Source organism: Maylandia zebra, linkage group LG19 (assembly GCF_041146795.1).
Source record: "Maylandia zebra isolate NMK-2024a linkage group LG19, Mzebra_GT3a, whole genome shotgun sequence".
NCBI classification, from domain to species: Eukaryota; Metazoa; Chordata; class Actinopteri; order Cichliformes; family Cichlidae; genus Maylandia; species Maylandia zebra.
In genome coordinates, this window is record NC_135185.1 from 23,816,529 (window position 1) to 23,836,339 (window position 19,811).

The 19,811-nt window shown below is 40.5% G+C and overlaps 1 protein-coding gene and 1 long non-coding RNA gene across 4 annotated transcripts in view; both read right to left on the bottom strand.

The window, feature by feature from the left end:
* Window positions 1–2,531: 2,531 nt before the first annotated feature.
* LOC105941149 (uncharacterized) lies at window positions 2,532–4,701 on the bottom strand. Its single transcript, XR_001167774.3, has 2 exons — window positions 4,410–4,701; window positions 2,532–3,160 (listed from the first exon to the last, which is right to left on the bottom strand). It is a non-coding gene; the product is annotated as an uncharacterized LOC105941149 (long non-coding RNA).
* A 2,169-nt stretch (window positions 4,702–6,870) lies between these two features.
* The window catches only part of aqr (aquarius intron-binding spliceosomal factor), a 47,160-nt gene continuing 34,219 nt past the window's right edge, over window positions 6,871–19,811 (bottom strand). For 2 of the 3 annotated variants that reach the window (XM_004540355.4, XM_076877344.1), the window contains exons 32-36: window positions 17,578–17,748; window positions 12,622–12,707; window positions 9,493–9,667; window positions 8,156–8,266; window positions 6,871–7,322 (exon numbers count right to left, since the gene is read on the bottom strand). In XM_004540355.4, the coding sequence (XP_004540412.1) occupies window positions 7,056–7,322; window positions 8,156–8,266; window positions 9,493–9,667; window positions 12,622–12,707; window positions 17,578–17,748 (810 nt within the window). In that variant the 3' untranslated portion in view covers window positions 6,871–7,055. The remainder of the gene's footprint in view (window positions 7,323–8,155; window positions 8,267–9,492; window positions 9,668–12,621; window positions 12,708–17,577; window positions 17,749–19,811) is intronic. The other variant, XM_076877345.1, reaches the window with a different exon arrangement.

Sequence of the window (19,811 nt, forward strand, 5' to 3'; positions counted from 1 at the left end):
GTAACAAAGGTCACCATCAGTAACACACTACAACGGCAGGGAATCAAATCCCGCAGTGCCAGACGTGTTCCGCTGCTGAAGCCAGTGCATGTCCAGGCCCGTCTGAAGTTTGCCAGAGAGCACATGGATGATACAGCAGAGGATTGGGAGAATGTCATGTGGTCAGATGAAACCAAAGTAGAACTTTTTGGTATAAACTCAACTTGTCGTGTTTGGAGGAAGAAGAATACTGAGTTGCATCCCAAGAACACCATACCTACTGTGAAGCATGGGGGTGGAAACATCATGCTATGGGGCTGTTTTTCTGCCAAGGGGACAGGACGACTGATCCGTGTTAAGGACAGAATGAATGGGGCCATGTATCGTGAGATTTTGAGCCAAAACCTCCTTCCATCAGTGAGAACTTTGAAGATGAAACGAGGCTGTGTCTTCCAACATGACAATGATCCAAAACACACCGCCCGGGCAACAAAGGAGTGGCTCCGTAAGAAGCATTTGAAAGTCCTGGAGTGGCCTAGCCAGTCTCCAAACCTCAACCCCATAGAAAATCTGTGGCGGGAGTTGAAAGTCCGTGTTGCTCGGCGACAGCCCCAAAACATCACTGCTCTCGAGAAGATCTGCATGGAGGAATGGGCCAAAATACCAGCTACTGTGTGTGCAAACCTGGTAAAGACCTATAGTAAATGTTTGACCTCTGTTATTGCCAACAAAGGTTATGTTACAAAGTATTGAGTTGTATTTTTGTTATTGACCAAATACTTATTTTCCACCCTGATTTACGAATAAATTCTTTACAAATCCTACCATGTGGATTCATGGATTTTTTTTTCACATTCTGTCTCTCACAGTTGAAGTGTACCTCTGGTGCAAATTACTGACCTCTGTCATCATTTTAGGTGGGGGAACTTGCACAATCGGTGGCTGACTAAATACTTTTTTGCCCCACTGTATATGGTTGTACGGTTTTATCTGAAAGTTATTAATCAAAGAAAAGTAACATACTGGTTACTTTTTTGCCTTCTGCCAATACAGAGATTTGAACAAGATCAACATCTTCACATTGGCTAGTCTAACACCTGGCTCTATTTATCTTATACAGTGGATAATGTGTTTATTGAATACTGAATGTCCAGTGACCTAGCTCTAGCCTTTAATCACGTAAAATAGTTTTGGACTTTATGTTGCATGAAGTCCAAAAAGCTCAGCAAACAGCACATTATCCAATTATCGGATGAAATAACTCAGATTAATTATAATTGGCTCACAAAGCCAGGCTGAGAACCATTTAAGTTTTCCTTTGGGCTTTCACTTTTAAAATTTTCAATAACTTCCTCAGACTGGACCCCACAATGTCAAAACGCCTGTTCAGCCCTGCAGCACTTTGAGCCCCCTTGACGGTAATTCTTTGGAGAGTTTTCCCTTTCTTTTTTTTTTTTTTCTTTTTTTTAACTTTTCAGTGTTTACTTAAGATGTATGTTTGCAAAGGAAAATTGGGTCTATACACTGAACCTTAACCTCAAAACTTTCATAACAAGTTTATTGTTTAGTCCAGTGCCAGTTGCAGTCTCAAAGTTATTACAAATTCCTCTGTAGAAATAATAGTACAGATAGAAGTAGCTTAGACAATCTTTGAGCTAATGGTTCTGAACACTCCATTTATCACTGGAAAGTTGACACTAGAGAAGCGGATAGAGAAGTTTATGATCTACCCGCAAGTGCGAGGGTTAGCAGCTCTCTGCCAGTAAATCATTTTATTTTAACATTTATTTTCTGAGTGCTTTTCCAGTGTTTTGCTGACTTAGTGTGGTCAGTTTGGTGCTGTGTTATCAGAAGTGCTCTAAACGTTTTTTACTACTAATAATAAATTCTTATATCATGCAACAGTGACCATCAAATTCCAAACAGGGATAAAGCTGACAGTGGCTGAACAAAGTATGTCTATATACATGTCTTTAAAAACTCTAATATTTGTGTGTACTGCTTACTTCACTGCCTCCAGGTGGCCAGAACAATCATTTAAAGTCATCGTTTTGGTTTTCCTCATTTTCTTGTCGTATGCATACTTTTACAGCAGTGGAAGCTCATATTAAACAGACAGGTCTCGGCTCTGTATGATGTCAAAGAGAAGGGATATCCTTAATGTGGTCATATTAGCAACATGGCAATGGTTGCGAGCCCCAAAGCCCCACTTACCTGCTGTCCATACATACTGTTTGTGAGGGGCAGCCAATCAGAAGAAAGCTAGCTGGAAAGTAAATCGTGTGTGGAAAGCTGTGTTGAGCTTGGCATGACATAGAGAGCATGTCTCAATATTGTCTCCTTGACTTCAATTTAATTAATTTTGTGATGAGACTCAAACATCTGCGACCCCCGAATGTGAAAACACAGGTAGATAAAACTCAATGAAGGAAATGTAAAATGAATCTGTTCAAATCTGCAGCTCTCTCTTTCTCCCCACTTACTTTCAGTATTTCACGGCATGGATTTTCCTCAAAATACGTGCACCAAAAGTCAATTAACAAACACGAAGGGCAAGTTCAAAGCAGTTTTAATCGCATTTCCATATATTTCCATACAGACATTACCAAGTCTAAATATTTTCATTGTTAAATTGGCATTTTCGTTCTTATCGTCTCCACGCAGCGTCATCGTGAATTAAACAGCAAACACAGACCATGCACTGCAAGCCTATTTTCTTCCTGACAAACCCATGCAAATTTAAAATCTGTAGTTAATTACATGTTACCAGTGAGAGAGGAATCAATTTTCCAGGACTTTCTGGACCTTATTGTGACATAAGTTGCTGGAAGGTTTCTCAGGGAATTATGCACCAGTCGTGGTGGAATAGCTCCACATAAATCAGACATTAACAGTTCTTCCTGAGGTGAAGGCTTCGACCTCTGTTTTTTCTGGTCCTGATCAGACAGGATGGATTTCAACACAAAGGCTTGCTGTGCCTCATGTTATTGGCACAGGTTCTGCCCACATTAGCTCCCTCCAGGAGTAAATCAGACAGTCGGTCCAGACCAAGGCAGGTGGTGAGGGGGCTGATGAGGCCGTAGAGACCCCCTAAAGCGATGCTGATGGGCCAGCCAATGAACAGCAGAACAATGAGCCATATGATGCACCAGAAACATGACCCGCAAGTAGCCATCTTAGTCTGGAAAAAAAGAGAAGAAGCTTAGAATGATGATTTCCCCCAAGGTGGGCACACTTTCCAAAGGCAAATGCTTTTACTTTAGTTAAACAGCTCTAACACACTGTGCGGTAAAGAGCACTTTAGATGGCATACAATAGTGGGTCAGTCACCTCAGTGGCTACTGTGTTTCCTGTGAGCGGCAGTGCTTCTTTAGTGATGATAGGAGATTATTAGATTGAAATGTGTCATGTCAATGATCTGTATGTACAGGATTAGGCACCAGTCTTGACAAAGCACGCTAAGCTGGTAGTAATCACCAGATCTGCATACCCACTGGAGGTCAAAACTTACACAATGCTGAAGACCTGTACAGGCACATTAGTCAGCCACTATGAGCAGATCAGCAGAGATCATAACTCATAACAAGTATACTGTACTGTGCAAAGTGTGCATACATCTGACTTGATGATTTATATTAGTATAGCAGCAAAAACGTGTAAAAACCTAATTATGAGAAAAGTTTTTTATTTTACAAAATGCAATCTTATGCCTGAGCAATAAGGCTGTAAATGTTTTTGTCCAATAAAACTGTACAAGATCTGCCCCAAGGACAGGCCTTGAAGTTGAGATTGTAAAACTGATGGTTTTACGAGCGCGAAAGTGTTGTGTGTTGTCAGATTCCTTGATCTTAGTTTAGGTTTAAGACACAATGGTCAGATCCTCTTCCCCTCCAGGCTTTGCTGTCTTAACTCTATGTAATGTGTAATTTCCTGTTGTGACACTGCTGTCACGTAGTGTTGGGCAGTAGATTAAAGATTCAACACGAGTTTGTCCCATGGTGGATCCCGTGCTTCGGTAAACGCTCTCACTTAAAACAAACAAAAAAAAAAAAAGACGAGGTAGAGGAACCACTAAAGTACAATGATTACAGCAACATGATGTGAAAATAATTAAAATTCCTCTTCTTCAGCTTTTTTTTTTTTTTGCTTTTGCATTGTTACATTTGATCACAAGCACCTTTAAATAACCAAATACCAAACACAAATAAACCACCCTAAATCTGAACCTATTAAAAGATGTCAATTTTATCAGAACCTCTAAATTCACCTTACAAGTCAGCAAAACGCTAATGATTATTCAACACAGTGCGACTGCATGCTGTTAGTCTCACTCATGAATCAGCCCTTAGCAAAGGTTAGAATTGAGAGCTCTGCAAAGTAGCTATTAACCCAATGAATACCTGCCGTGTGAGTACAAAAGACATGTTCACCTTCAGCAGGAAAGAAGAACGGTTCTGGAGGACGTGTGCACCTGGTTTCCTTCTTGCTTGTAGAAAATCTCCCTGATCCTCCTGGAGATTCACAGAGATGATGATGATGATGATGTGTGTGTGTGTGTGTGTGTGTGTGTGTGTGTGTGTGTGTGTGTGTGTGTGTGTGTGTGTGTGTGTGTGTGTGTGTGTGTGTGTGTGTGTGTGTGAGCAGTAGCCACGTCCCACCAGTTAGCTCTAATTTACTACAACAAGGTACCACAGGCAACTAGATTCTCATGAGGCAAGCTGAAAGCAGAAGTTTAATAGAGGCAGGATATTACACAATGCAGACATTCATGTGACTCAAGAGAAAAGTATGCCTGGTGTCATGGGTTTCTAGGAGCTGGTAATGCAACAGAATATTTGATACATCTGCACCTAGGCTAGTTGTTCACTCTTAGTGTAAAACCTATAAAATATTTAATCCTTATGTGACACAGTACACAGATATTGTTGTTGGCTCCATGTCAAAACTTTCAGCAATTTATATGTGCCCAAAGTCCTGAGCCAACAGAGGTAACCTCTTATCTAACCACTCATTCTAATCCTTTCCTTAGCCAACAGAAACACGTGTCTTGTGACTCCAGAATACCTACTTTATACCTTAACCCAGAGTGCCCTGCACTCAGGAGACAGGAAATAAGAAAGACGTTTCATGGCTCCACACTTGACTGAGTTCCACTGATGTTACTCCACATCCAGCAACACATGGTTCTCCATCAGGTCTTTTAACTAACCCAGGCACAAGCAGCTGTGCAGCTGACCTGTTCCATCAACCTGCCTGAGGTATGATGTAACAATAAAAATAAAATGCTCTGGTGCATGACAGTGAATTAATTTCCGGTCTGTGTTTTTGCCTGCAGGGTTGTTGACTGTGCTAACCTCTTCATTTTAATTAATTTATTGATGTTTAAATCACCAAGTTCCGGCTGTTTTAAGTCAACATATATAGTTTGCCTGCTTGATTGTTTTCTTCAATCTGGTCATCATATGTTAACCCTAACATTTATTCAGCTGTGAAAACACTTTGCTGTTAGTGCACAAATCATGAATGGCAGATAACTTGAAATCCCCCAACACGCACACTTGGATATAGTGACTGACCTACAAATGGAGCTTTTTTGAAGCTTCTGTTGCTGATACAGGCTCAGCCAATGAAATCTGAGCTGTACTTTATGCAGAATGAAGTAGATGAATATATAAAAGTATCATGACAGAGATTCTATCAGTCAAAGAAACCATCTTTTAAAAGAAGAGAAATAATGGGGAAAACCTAAGGTATGTCAAATTACACCAGAAATGGACTGAAACTCAGTGATGACAGGTCTTTTGGAGCAATGACTCCAAACATGTGAAATGTTTGGTTTAAATCCTTTTAAGTACGTAGAGGAGATCAGGGAAGGGAACAACAGTGAGTGTTTGCAGACATTTGTAGAAGGTTGATCTGATATCGTCGTGTTGGTGTTGTTCCAGGATCAACGTTGCAAGTGACCAATCAGAATGTTGTGACGTCATACTTTTGCGACTTCGGGAAAAACCGGCGTAAAACAAAAAACTGTACTTAAGCTGCGTGAAACCGCCTCTGTCCACCGATCAACGGACCCTGACCCTAATCGTAACCCTTTCATAAACAGTAAGCAGAATTGATATTGTCCTTGCAACATTGGAATTTCATAAATGCACGAATGGCTTGGCGCGCAAAGGAATAACGTCACAACAATGTGATTGGTCACTTGCAATGTTGAACCTGGAACAACATTTTCATGATGGTCTGGGAACAACACCAACACGAGGATATCAGATCATCCTTTGTAGAACACAGTGGAGACTTCTCAAGGTTTGGAGTTGCATTTCAGCCAGTGGTGTTGGACATTTTGTCAAAATTGATGAAATTCTGAACAAAGGAAAGTACCATCAGATTCTAATCCACAATGAAATGCCATCTGGAAAGTATGTGATTGGAAATATCATATTTTTTCAGCATGATAATGATCCCAAATACACTGCCAGTGCACTAAGATAGTGTTTCTCTGTGTGTTTTTCTATCAGTCTTGGACTGACCCCTCCCCGAGAGCCAGGACTTTAAACATTATTAAATCAGTGTGGGATCATCTTGACAGATATGGAACAAAAGGCAGCCAACATCCAAAGAGCTTTGAATGTCCTTCAAGAAGCCTGGAGACTACTTAAAAAAATTGCAAGTGAGTTCAAGCTGTTTAAAGAATAGAGGTGGTCATACCAAATATTGACTTTCAATCTTATTAGAATTGTACAAACTCTTTTTTTGCCTTATATACTGTATTTATATAAATGTTTGCGGGGAAATGAGGAGGGGATTAATACTTTAGCACAGAGCTGTATGTGTTGGTTGTGTGTGGGACACCCATAGAATGGTATTAGTATAATGATGATGCCACAGTCTGAATAGATTTTTTTTAATAAAGTACTGATAGTAACAAAAATCAAATGTTTTAGAAAAAAATAACAAAACATCACAATGATCTTCTCTCAGTAGAAAACAGATTTAAAATAGGTGACTAAGCACTACATTTCTCTTCAGGGGATCCACTTGTTCCCTCTATGGTAGTCCCATGTCAGTATGTTCTACTGTTCTTGCTCATCTGCGCTCTCTCCATCGCTGTCGCTGTCTCTACCAGGATGCTCTGGCATCTTAGCATGGCCGTCAGTATCCTTGTTTCCTTCCTTCTCGCCGGCGTCCTCCGAGTTTGGCTCTGTGCTCGCCGTTCCTTCTGGGTTTTCCTGCTCCATGGGGGTTTCCTCCTGTGGCTCCTTAGATGTAGCAGTGGTCGACAAAGCGCCAGCATCTTTTTGGGTCTGTTTTGGAGGCAGAGCCAGTTCTTGCTGTTGCTGCTGAGAAGCCAAAAGAAAAGGGAAATGTTCAAAACACAAAGGAAAATATTTCCACTTTTTTTGGCATTATATTGTCAAATATACTCAGCTAACTGATTATAAAGAGCACACGGCCAAAACTGATGTAATCTTATACAAAAACCCTGCAAGGAGTCCATCCTTTGCAATTTTCTTTAAGTCCTTTTTGCAGAGCCTGTCAGTCTACCACAATGCCACTGAACACCACTATGAACAGCAGCCTCTAAAACGTCTATTACATTACACACGTCTACGCATATGAAGGAAAAAATAAACATCACTATCTTCATGGATTTACTGCAGCACTCAAAATGCATTAGTTGGATTTAGGTGTTCGTAACAGCGTGGCAAATAAGTGTTTGACATATAGGTGTATCTACAGGAACATATTCTTTGTTGAGGGTATTTTAATAGAGATAGCTTTATAATAAAATGTCTCTTCCTTTTAAGTACACATGTTTTTAGTATCTACTATTATTTCTCTATAAATGATGATAAATGTATGTTGAAAAACTACATTGTTCTGTGTAGCCCGTTCCTTCTCTACATTTCTTACATCTGACCTATTTACTGTACTCCATTAAAAGTTAAAGATTAAAAATACAAAAATGGCAGCTGGGGACAGGCGCTGACAGCTGCCAGGAAAGTTGATGACATCTGTAAGCGTGTCAACGCAGGATGGTTGCCAGTTTTTAAACTGCCTCAGGTGTATCACAGAAGAAACTTTTATGATATCGCAGTATCATAAACATAGTAGGTGTGCTGCTGGTTGATTTATATGGCTCCTTTCACACAGTCCACTTTGTGGTCTTTACCTGTCTGTACTGCTGGGAGGTCTGGATCATGTGCATGTACATATTATACACCAGGTTGGCCATTTCCGGCATGTTCTTCACAATTTGGTCAGGCTGTCCAGAAGTATCTCGCTGAAAGGTAGAAACAAAAGAAGTTTGATTTCAGCCCAGGATGCGATCAGAGAGGAATTATAATGAAGAACTTTTATCGGTCTTGCTAGGGATCACTCTTTCAGGCACACGGACTTGGTTAAGTATTGATCCGAGGTAAAATGTGCAGGGAAATTACAATTCAGCAGCCCACTGCTACCCGCTGGTTATTTCAAACAAATTTCCCTCTCCAGTGATCACTGCTCATGTATTACCAAAGAAGTCGGGGATGCAGAGTTTTTAATTTGATAATATTAGTATGCAGACAGAGTCTTGCAGGCTAAACTGAAGACTGAGGCAAGCAGAATATTCAATCTGCTTGGCGGATGCCTCTTAAATACAGGGGAGATGCCCACAGAGGCCCTGGGGGCATCATGTCAAAGTATACTACTCCACAGTTTAACTTTGTGTGCTTTCACTGCAGTAAAACCTTCATTAAAAACACTGGGGGAGAGAATATGATAACTGCATATGATTATAGATCGAATATGTATGTTTCCATATGAAGCTTTAGGCAGCTTTGTTTTTTTATAGCAGCTTCTGAGTTAGCCCCGTTAAATAGCCCGTGACACTTCCAGTTGAGTGTTGCTTGACAAAGTCTGACTTTTAATCTACATGTGCGTGTAAGCAGCGGGGGTTTACTGACTCTAGATAGATGGGCTAAGCAGGGGCCACATGTGTGTGCCCGAAAGAACTGTCCCCCATGGGGATGAACACTCTAGTGTCAGAGAGGCTATTGGGTATTTTAGACCTCACTGTTGCCAAACACGCCTGTCAGTGAGACACTGTGACCAGACAATGGTTGTTTCATGCTGGTCAGTCGGTGGTTTTGTCTTCTGACCTTTGAGGTTAATTATAGCCATAACTGTGTTTCTCATCTTTGCAGCTGGTCTGCAGAATGCTCTTACCAGACTGGGTAAAGCTGCAGTAAGAAGTGGGACCAGTGAGGACCAATATTCTGAGTGGAATGAAGATTCCACTCTGAATATAAAAAGGGGGGAATTAGACCGAGCCAGTGGGCTGTAGCGGCAATGACGTGGTGGGATGGTGAAGACGGCACGAATTTTATGGAAATAGGCACTGGCCTGAACCGTGGGAAAGAAGCTCAGTTCTTATCAGCATATCTCCCACTTGAATATCTCATAATGGGGCAGATCTAATATGGTAGGTTTTATGAGATCAGCATGAGCATGGGTATGACTGCTTACAGGCTGTTCCTGGTTGTAGTACTCGTGTGGTCTAATGTGTAGCTGCAGTGGTCTGGCAGTGAGCTGGTTGAAGGCAGGAGTCAATTCGAAGCAGTTCTGAAACAGTGACACTCGGGCAAAGATGTACAGGCCCAGTCTGGCTCTTGACATGGCTACCACCAGACGCCTCACATCCCTGTGGAGAGACAGAAAAAAGGATTGACTTGAGGGGAAAAGACGTGAAGGGGTGGTGGTAAAATGTGTGAAACTGTAAAGAGGAGAAGAGATCCTGCGTAGGGGCAAAAAACAAAAACTGAAGTGAAGAGATCACAGTGAAAGAACCGAGTAATGGTTGAAGGGGAAGAGAAGAAAAGGCACCGTAGTGTACGAGGAAAGAGGTTTAGTGAAGGATAAGCGGCACTACTTAAGTGGGAAAAATACTGAGGATAAGAGAGAAATACAGAAATGGAAGACAAAGGGCATGGATAAGCACTGCAGGCAAGGAGTCAGAGAGGTAGGAGAGCACGGGAAAGGGTAGGTGGAATAGGTTACTTTTTTATGCCATCAAGTAGTATTAAGAGATTAAGGACAGAGGCAGTCGTTTCTCTGAGCTTTCTCTGGCTTGCTGTACTAGCCAAAATACTTGTCTCTTTGCTCCCCTGCAAAAACACTGCTCGTAGTACACATCCCACTATACTGTACATTAGCATTCTATACAAAACACACATACATGAGGAGAGGGAGAAGATTTGGACAACTGTAAACACCACAGAATGAGTCATTTACAAGGGGTTTCCCTTTGAACCTATTGAATCCTTATATTGTCTCAGTTATCTGCACAGTTAAATTTGCTTATAAAAAAAAAACATGTAACTATTTAACTGACCTGTAAGTCTGTGGTGTGAGATTAAACATTGGTGAAAGCATTTGAGGAAGAAGCTGTTTTTACTCAAACAGCTCTGGCAAAAGTCTTTATTTTGATGCTGATGAATAAGACACACAGCCATGTTTTTCTATATAGCCTACTCTTAAGTATAGCCAAAAATATGAAATGTGGAGTCCACCTGAGCACTTCATGAGATTAAGAGGATTAATCTTTGCAATATGCATGATGAGTTCTGTGAATATGACAAAAAGGCTTATGGGAGCCATTGTGCAGGGTACGAGTGAGTAAACGTGAGCAGCCTATAGATTAATGTGAAAATTACTGCACATTTCAGGCAAAAATGGGGGCACAGTACAAAATGAAACATTTCCACAGAGACAAACTACCGCTGCCTAGACCAATGAGCACAGACATGTGGAGCAGATGAACCAATCATGAAGCACGATAGCCTGTGGACATGGCACTACGGAGAGACGCCCACCTGGACTGTGCTGTGACATGACAGGGCAAAGTGGACGGTGTGTGTTCCCACATGTGTGTTCGTGCATGTCAGAGCATCTCTGAATTTGTGCTGCCCTGTCAAAGTGTGTGCTCCTGCATGTGAGCGTGCCCGTGTGTATCACGGGAATGCTTCCCCTGTCAAAGCGAGGGTCAGCTCATCATATGGTCAGCTGCATCCCCTGTGGTTGTCACGGCTGCGGATTGCCATGAGGAGAGGGGCAGGGGAGAGAGGGGGAGGAGGATTGTGAGGTAAAAGCCAGTGGTACACCGCAGTGATCCCATTATAAGAAAAACACAATGAACAGCACTAGGAGCTCCTATGAAGCACTGCTCTCTCAACCACTTAGCTGACCATTCACAAGCTGTCAGGGAAGCCAACATATGAATGACCATTATGAAAAACTATAGCAACAGACATAACTAGACATTTTCTGTTATATTTTACATTAATGGTTTACTCTGACTGACTCATGGTGGTTGATTTCTTATTCACATCCCTCACAGTTAACAATACATATTAACAATTAAAAAAGCAAATCTGAAATTTGATGCAGCCCGACAGAATAATCACAAAAAGGTTGATTCAAACATTCTTATATGAAATAACCACAAACATTATCAGTGACTGACAGCTTGGTTTTCAGGGCCTTGAAGCTCAGTGTTACCAAAAGTCTTATTCAAGGAGAATAGAAGCTCTAGAACTATTGTACGCTCCCTGCACTGAAAAACTGCTACACTGAGAATGTGTAAAAGGTGGGATGTAATATCGAGTCAAAGACAAGATCAAATGAATGATACAGAGAGGAGAGCAGGCACTGCCAGCAAGATAAAGCACCCTTCTCTGTAGTCAGCTGCAGTTTCTCATTTTCAGCTACATCAATTAATCGCTCCATCTGTGAGATGAAGAAAGAACAAAATAGAGTTTTTAAGTGTTTTCTGTGCTAGCTAAATGGCCACGGTGATGGGTGGGGTGCACAGAGCTACAAAGGGAATGGCTTATAATTTGCACTCGGGTTCCAATTTGCAGACTGTCCAATTCTCTGATAAAGCTGTGAGCAGTGCAACTGCAACAGCAGCTACTGTTCATCACAGCCAGCGGCCGGCATGTCAAGTAGAAGTGCTGTGGATCATATGCCTGGTATAAAACCCTTGGTTGTTGGAATCTCACAGCAGCAGAGAAGTGAAAGATCATTTGACTACAAATTAATTCAGTGACATGGGGCAAAGAGGCCATAGCCAAATGAACAGAAAGCAGAGAGAAAACAAAACAAAGCTGCCAATGAAAGAAGACGCCATGAAGAGGCGTGTCGCAGAGCAGTGATTATCCATCATACTGACTGCTTTACAGTTTGCCTTCAGAACTGAGCTCTTTGTTAGTTATTGTCAACCTAATCATCAGAGCACAATTATTTCTCTTAATTGGAACAAAAACTACAGTCAGCTCCATAGATGTGTCCTTAAGCACCTTTATCCTCCCTGCATCATAATTAAGCTCATACTTACCTCAAAACTGCAACACTGTTATTTCCCTCAGCAAACTTTATTCAGTAGTTACACATGACAAAAAGAGAAAGCCTCCTGAGAGCAGCTGTCTCACGAGAATTAAGTGCCAGCTTTTCTGCAGTGTTATTTCCCTGGAGGATGTTTATCTTAGGTGTATTTCATATTACACAAGTATTTTAAAGCAGAATAGCTGCTGAGAGCTGAAGGCTATTTTGGATCAGATACTTTTTTTCCTGCTTGGCATGCAAAGAAGTAATTACCTCAGGTGTCCCACAGCTTTGGTGCGGACCAGGGAGAGGATGATGTAGTTGTTCTGCTGACCCTGGAACCTGTCCACTGTCGTAATCTGTACAGACACAAACATATTTATTATTCAACAACACGACACACAAATGCACATAAATATCAAAGATATGCTAACTAAGCTCCGGCAGCGGATACGCTTTGCAAAGTAAATGAGTGTTTGCATTTTAGGTAGGTGGAGGGATTTAGCTGAAATGTTTAAAAACATGAGCGAGACTGCTTTCCGTCTTAAATTCTTTTTCTTTGCCTTTTCTTTCTTTTTTGAGGGTGAACGTTAAGAGATGGCAAGGTACTTTCTTGTTGCTGCCGTTATCGCTGTGGGCCACACGGGCAGCCAGCAGGGTTAATACGGCTTAAAGGGCATTTGCCACCAGCAGCCTCTTACCTGGTCTCCTGGGAATCAGGGCCACTTGGGAGGGGGAGGGGGGACTACTTGACTGCATCAGAGATTATTTCAAGGAGACAGAAAATGTAGAAGTGGCTTTCTCTGTGGAATTTTTTTTTTCTAAGCAAAAGGGAACCCGTGTCAGCCAATTTGCTTTTATACCCCAGTAATCCTGTCTTGCTGAGAAGTGTACTTATTCAACTACATAAAGAACTGTGCTGTGTTTTGACTTTGTCAGTCATGTTACTTTATGTAATAAAGCTATCATAAAGCATGTGCACTTCAAACTCGATACAAGGACTGGTCTTGATGAGATGCAAGAATGTGAAAACTTTCATACTGTACTACCTACACTGAGTGTGCACAGCCTTGACAGTGTTGGAGAGTGTATACATGGAATATGCTCCAACTTCATAAGCTCTTTCATGATCATATAGCCTTCACTCGGTGTCTATTTTTAGTGGTGTTTCCGAGTTGGACTAGAAATATCTTAGGGATGTAAATCTGAGTCCAAAATCACATTACACAGTCTCTACACTGTGTAAACAGCATGTGTGTAACTATAGACTGAAAAGTTGATGTCAATGCAAATAGTGTGATAGCTGGGTGCTCCTGTTGTTTTTGGTTAGAAGTTACATGGAGATGTTACTGGTTAATGCTTGGTTAAAGTATGCTGCTCTGGAAAAAAGCTGCAATGTTTAAAGATTATTCCGGAAAAATATTAAGTAGAATTATAATAACAGAGCTAAATTATTTTAATCAACTACTAATAATTGAGTGATTATGCCTTGGGTAGAAATAATTCCTTCCATCCCCATTGTGTATATATCCATCCATCCATCCATCTATATAAATAATTGTTAAATCAATAACCGATTTAAATCTGATAGCACAGTATTAGAATGATCAAGGAAAAACACATCAGAGCTGGAGTGTCCCCTATCTTGCAAATGGTAACAGAACCAAATAAAAATTGAGTTTAAAAGCCAAGTTACTAAGTCCTTTTTTTAAAGTACTGCACAAAAATGCTTCTGTATAGTTACATACGACACATGCTAAAAAAAACTCATAGCCAGGCAGAAAGAAGTTGGCCTGTCATTTATAGTTTAGCTTTTTAAAATGGATCAATAGGACATCAGCTTCCATTGAGGAGCCATACAGGCCCAGAACTACAGCATTCAGTAACTAGCCATGCTAAATAAATCATCCTGTGGATGTGGTTACCACCTATTATTAAATGCAACCCTCAGTGAACCTCTCCAAAACTCCTTTTGGATAAGAGGAAGGGAATGTGGGGAGACTGTGTGTGTGTGTGTGTGTGTTAATGTGTAAAATCGAAAGCGATGGGACTAATGAGGTATTTATTTACGTCTCCCTGTTGCTATGTAGAACAGGTGCAAGGCCAGAGGCAACAATATGTTGCTTTTACAATAGCAGGAGATATCGTTGGCCGTATGCTCAAATTACACATCCATGGTATGCATGCACGTACTGACACATGAGAAACGGTGAATCTTGGTTTGCAGCAAATGTGGTTCTTTAGAGAGGGAGTTATTCTTAGCCTACAGAAAGTGATAACAAAGCCCGGGTCGAAATTCTCCCCGAGGTATAGCATTCTGCATGGTGTTTAGTTATTTATGAGAAATCTTCAAGGGAGAGAATTACAGAGGTCGTGTCATTGTAGCACATGCATGTCCGAGGACATAAGGAAATACACACAGCGAATACACTGTGAGATACACAAACAGCTATTGCACTGCCAAATGTTTTCTTCCAACATGCCTTCTTCTTATGGAGACAATAGCACACTATTAGATGATGATCAACCACTGATCTCTCCCATCTTATTTTCTGTTACTCTGTCTTACTTATGGTAATTACTGCTGGGAATGTGCACAAGTCAGACCTCTGGATTATTCAATTTTTCACAAGAGGAATGGCAGGGACGCCAGAGTTAACAGCTTTGTATTGCTTGTGTGTTCGAGTCTACATGTGTCTCAGGATTTCAGACCTGTCTAAGAAAAAACCCCAACAAAAAATATGACGCTAGGAAATGTTAAGACACCTTTTCTACACATTTCATGTTGTCAAAGAGGCTAGTACTGTTGCTCTCAGTATATGAAAGCTGTGTGTTTTTGGTCAAGGCGAAGAGTTAGACAACTGCAGAGGGTCATTCAGAATAAGGACTGAAACCTTAAATAGGTACTTTGTCACTCTGCATTCATCTCTTCTTGATCCAGTTGATGTATCTTCTTACTAACGAAATAGTCAAACTCTAACAGTCAGACTTCCAGCACTTCTTCATCAAAGAAAAGAGAACCAAATGGATATTTTCTGTAAAACTCAGGAAAATAAATAAAAAGTGTTTGCGCACATGCTGTATTTACGCACACTGTTGTTTGGGATTTGGTAAAAACCTTGAGCAAGCATGTTTGACGCTGGCACTGTGACTTCCCATATGGAAAAGATATATATAAATTTTATAAAGTTTGTATCTGTCTTGTGTGAAACTTGTATGAAAAGCATATAAGTGTGAAAACAGATATAAGATCCCTTGAAAAATTATATAATGAAACTTGTATATTTCTGATACTTACTTAAACAATGTATGAAAGTAATGCGAAAGTGGCCACTTTCATGAGTAAATCATGTAAGCCTTATATGATTTTCTCATGAAAGTGGCCACTTTCATGAGTAATCACATATAAGTTTTTACTATTTCTTTTCCGTATGGGTTGTGCTAACTGGCCTTCCTCTGCTTTTCTTTCTAATTAAAGTTATAACAGTAAAGTAAGCTGGATGTTGACATTTGCGCCATTTTACCCTTTGTGACACACTGTCAGACACACTGTGGACACAGTGCTCAGCGCCATGACCTTTCAGCTGCTCAGCATTTTTTCCCACAAGAGCCCATCTTTCTATTTCATCCCTCTCTGTCTCTGGCCATCTTTCATCTCAGCAAATCTAACAACCTGTCACTCCTGTCACTTTATTACTAGGCATGCATACTGACTAAGGCCATGAGCACAATGAATGATGCTTTATGTCTTGACATTGCAGGACATTTCACATGGCTAAGCAAAATCTCTGGCTAGCTGTCAGTGCAGGGAATGTACTTCAAAACAAAACAACAAGGTAGGGTTGCACAGCAAAAAATACAGACACAACAGTATGGAATGAGTAAAGACTGAATCACAGTGGACGCTATAACAAACCACTATTCTAACCTCCAAATTGCTATCATACTTGGAAGAACCTGCTTCCTGTCTGCCTGCTTTTGGACAAAAACGGCCTATGTATATTTTTGATTCACTTTTTATGTACTCAGCAGGAACAGATGAGTAATGAGTAGACAGTAAACTTTACAAAATACTGTGTGATAAACAAAAAGATTCAAGTTACATACTATTTAAATTTTCTGGGCATTTGTGGGAAATAAAAATACATGTCTTCTAAAATAGAGATTGGATGGACCTGGATTATTGCTCTGAGAGCCACCTCACTTTAACACTCCTGCTGTTAAAGAAATACCAAAGAATATGCACAACTAAACTAAACCGATCGCAATATTACTGAAGGCGTGCTGCTGCTGACCCTATGCTACCTGACATAACAATGCTCTATATAACTGTTGATATGCCATTTTCACTCCACTCTTACTGGAATGCCGAAAGAGTCTGTGACATTGTTAAGTGTGTGAAAACCCTAAAAGAACAGAGACCAAAGAAAGGTGAGACAATGTGTGTAGCGGGAAAAAATGAAGCGCGAGGAAAGCATAACCTGAGGCTAGTGAGTAAAAGCATTTAGCAGTACAAACAGAAAGTGGATGGGAAACTGTGCCGGCGGGTTGCTGACTTAACACATTGTAAAGAAAGGAAAAGAGGAGAGACGAGAAGTTCGGGGGAATAATATAGGCTAGAAAAAAAACAACCTAACTGTATCCCTCAGGGATGAACAGACTCTCCCTGTATTCACAGTCAGTCAAACAAATGTTGCAAATACTTGCACACCTCTAATTTGCTTTACCTGTTACCACTCTGTCTTTTACCCACCGTGAAAAACTGAGATTCACTAAAATTCAAATAGTATTTTAAGTTATACACGGATAAACTCCAGTTCAAATATAAAACTCTTCTTAAAATGAACAGACAAACAATACAGTTTTCACATTAATGTTAATGAGTGACAAACACTTAAGGAAATCCCTCCAAGATGCTTGGAGAGCTGTGAATATCTTTCCCAGTGCAATGGAGGATAAGAGGTTGGTGCAATAACTGCAGCTGGCATCCGGAGGTGTGAAAAAACTATCCATGTCATGTGTGATACGTGTTTCCAACACGCTAGTCGTAGCCCTACACATATATAGGTTATATATAAGTTTGACTGAATACTCGCAAAACCCAGTACTTGCTACAAAACCTGTCCAATAATCCAGTGTGTTTATTTAATCACCTCTTGCTTGTGCTTTGATAACATGACACATAAAAGACTGCTGCTTCTTAATTGGTTTGTTTCAAATGGTGCTTACCTTGTGGGGCTGACCAAACACTGGATTTCCAGCACAGCGTTGGTTGATGACATCTCTGATCAGGTGTTTTTGTCCATTGTAGGTGGTGAGGATGCTGATGCGCTCAGCTGGGTAGCCCAACAGACGCATGTACATGTATAGAGCCACAGAATACTCTGCCTCTGCCAGGTTCTTAACAGAGAGAGAGAGAAAGCTTGGTCAGAATAACATTATATTACTGAAATAAACAACCATTGCTGCCCAACCTCTGGGGCTGAAAAATGAAACTTGTGCTAAAGTGGTACATATTGCAGTCCCTCAAACTGCCACTTATAGCTGGCTCCAGAAGAAACTCAGTCCCTAATGAATTCCATGTTAAAGGAGGTTTTGATAACCTCAGACCACCATATTTTATAATGACACCAGGGACTATTGAGTAAATTGCAGCCTCTTGGTCACACACACACAACACATGCCTGCACACCATTTGCTTGCATCAGCCGAAAAAGTGATGATACATAAATAAGCCTGTCCTGCACTGTTGTATACTACTGTGCATCATGTGTTTTGCACATCATTATGAGACCAGTATATAAGCTGAGTATTAGTATAATGACAACAAATTTTACTTTGACAGGAAACAGCTGTCAGCACCAGAAACATGTTGTGTAACTAAGTTACAGTGAAATGGCCTACTGCTTGTTCATCATAGAAGGGAATGTTATTCATACATATTGAAGTATATATAACATAGTGAAGCAGGCAAGATACATTTAACAAGCTAGTGTTTGGCTGCAAATTTGCTATGTTGCACAAATGTGGTGAAGTTTAGCTAAAACAAAATTGGCAGCTTAAGTAATTTAGAATAATTAGCCAACTTGTTTGTTGATATTGGAGTCCAAGCTACCACTTGCTATTGAAGCTCTCTGTTTACGCTGTGAGCAGACGAGAGGCACTGAAGTGATCAGAAGCAAGTGTAAACATCAGATTTCTGGAATTTTCACGGAAAATCACAACCCCATCGTTTACACAGACATTAGTCCCCAGTCAATCTGAGGCAACTAAGAGAGTCAGGGACAGTCTCTTTATGTTGCAATCACTCAGAAACTGGCAATGAAAAGCATTTAACTGCTGAAAAAGGTTACCTAACGTACATTTAAAATGCTCACAAACATGTGTTTTTTCTCCTTTTTGTCACTATGCACAACACAGGAGCTCTCTGTGCTTCATAGATAGAAACACACATTCAAATAACCACACTGACAATGGCTACAATGTTACTACCTACACCTATCTGATATAATGATTATAATGATTTCTCTTTCATTTCCAATTACAAAGGACCTAGAACTACATCAAAGTTTTTCTCCCAATGTGAATACATGTAAAACGTTATTCACCAAATTAACAATCAACAAATTCCCAAGCCTGTGCACCCTGGTTCCAAGGCTACATTCTGTCCTTCAAATAAAACCCAAAAAAGAAAAGAAATAAAGGCAGCGCCATGTATTATTCATTCAGTTTCAATTAAATGTGGACTGCTGCCTCGCATCTTTGATAATAATGTATGCAGCTTCATCAACAGTTCCTGAGCTAGCTGCACTAGAGTCAGCACATCAAAAACAATGACATCCTTTATTCTTAGTCCCTTATTACCTGCCTACAAATGGCACAGATAATTAAAAATCGCAACTTACTTCTCCAGCAAAGTTACTTCTAATCCTCTGCATTCACAGATCATCTACAAAACCACAATCATGTAGCAAAAGGCAAAAATGCATATCTCACACACACACACACACACACACACACACACACACACACACACACACACACACACACACACACACACACACACACACACACACACACACACACACACTTAAATAGACATTCAAGTAAAAATCTGTGACGCTTCCAGATTTGTGTCTTTCATTTGCATGTCTAACATACATCAGATCTAAAGCCTAAACCCCAAAAGAAGCTGGCAACTATTACAAGGTCAGACCTAAGCCATTGAAATTTGAGCCAGTGGTTCGTGACTGCAAAAGGACTAGATAGGATAGAATGATCAAACATGCACCGAGGAGAGAGGGTTACATACAGATACACTTTAGAGTAGATACAAGAACATTATTGATATCGAGAGGCATAAATTCAGGCTACCTGTAAGTAAACTCCACCATGCAGGTTGCTCTTATGCAATTTAAAATGTAGCTTGTAGAGCAGAAATTTCTATAACTAACAAGCCTAGT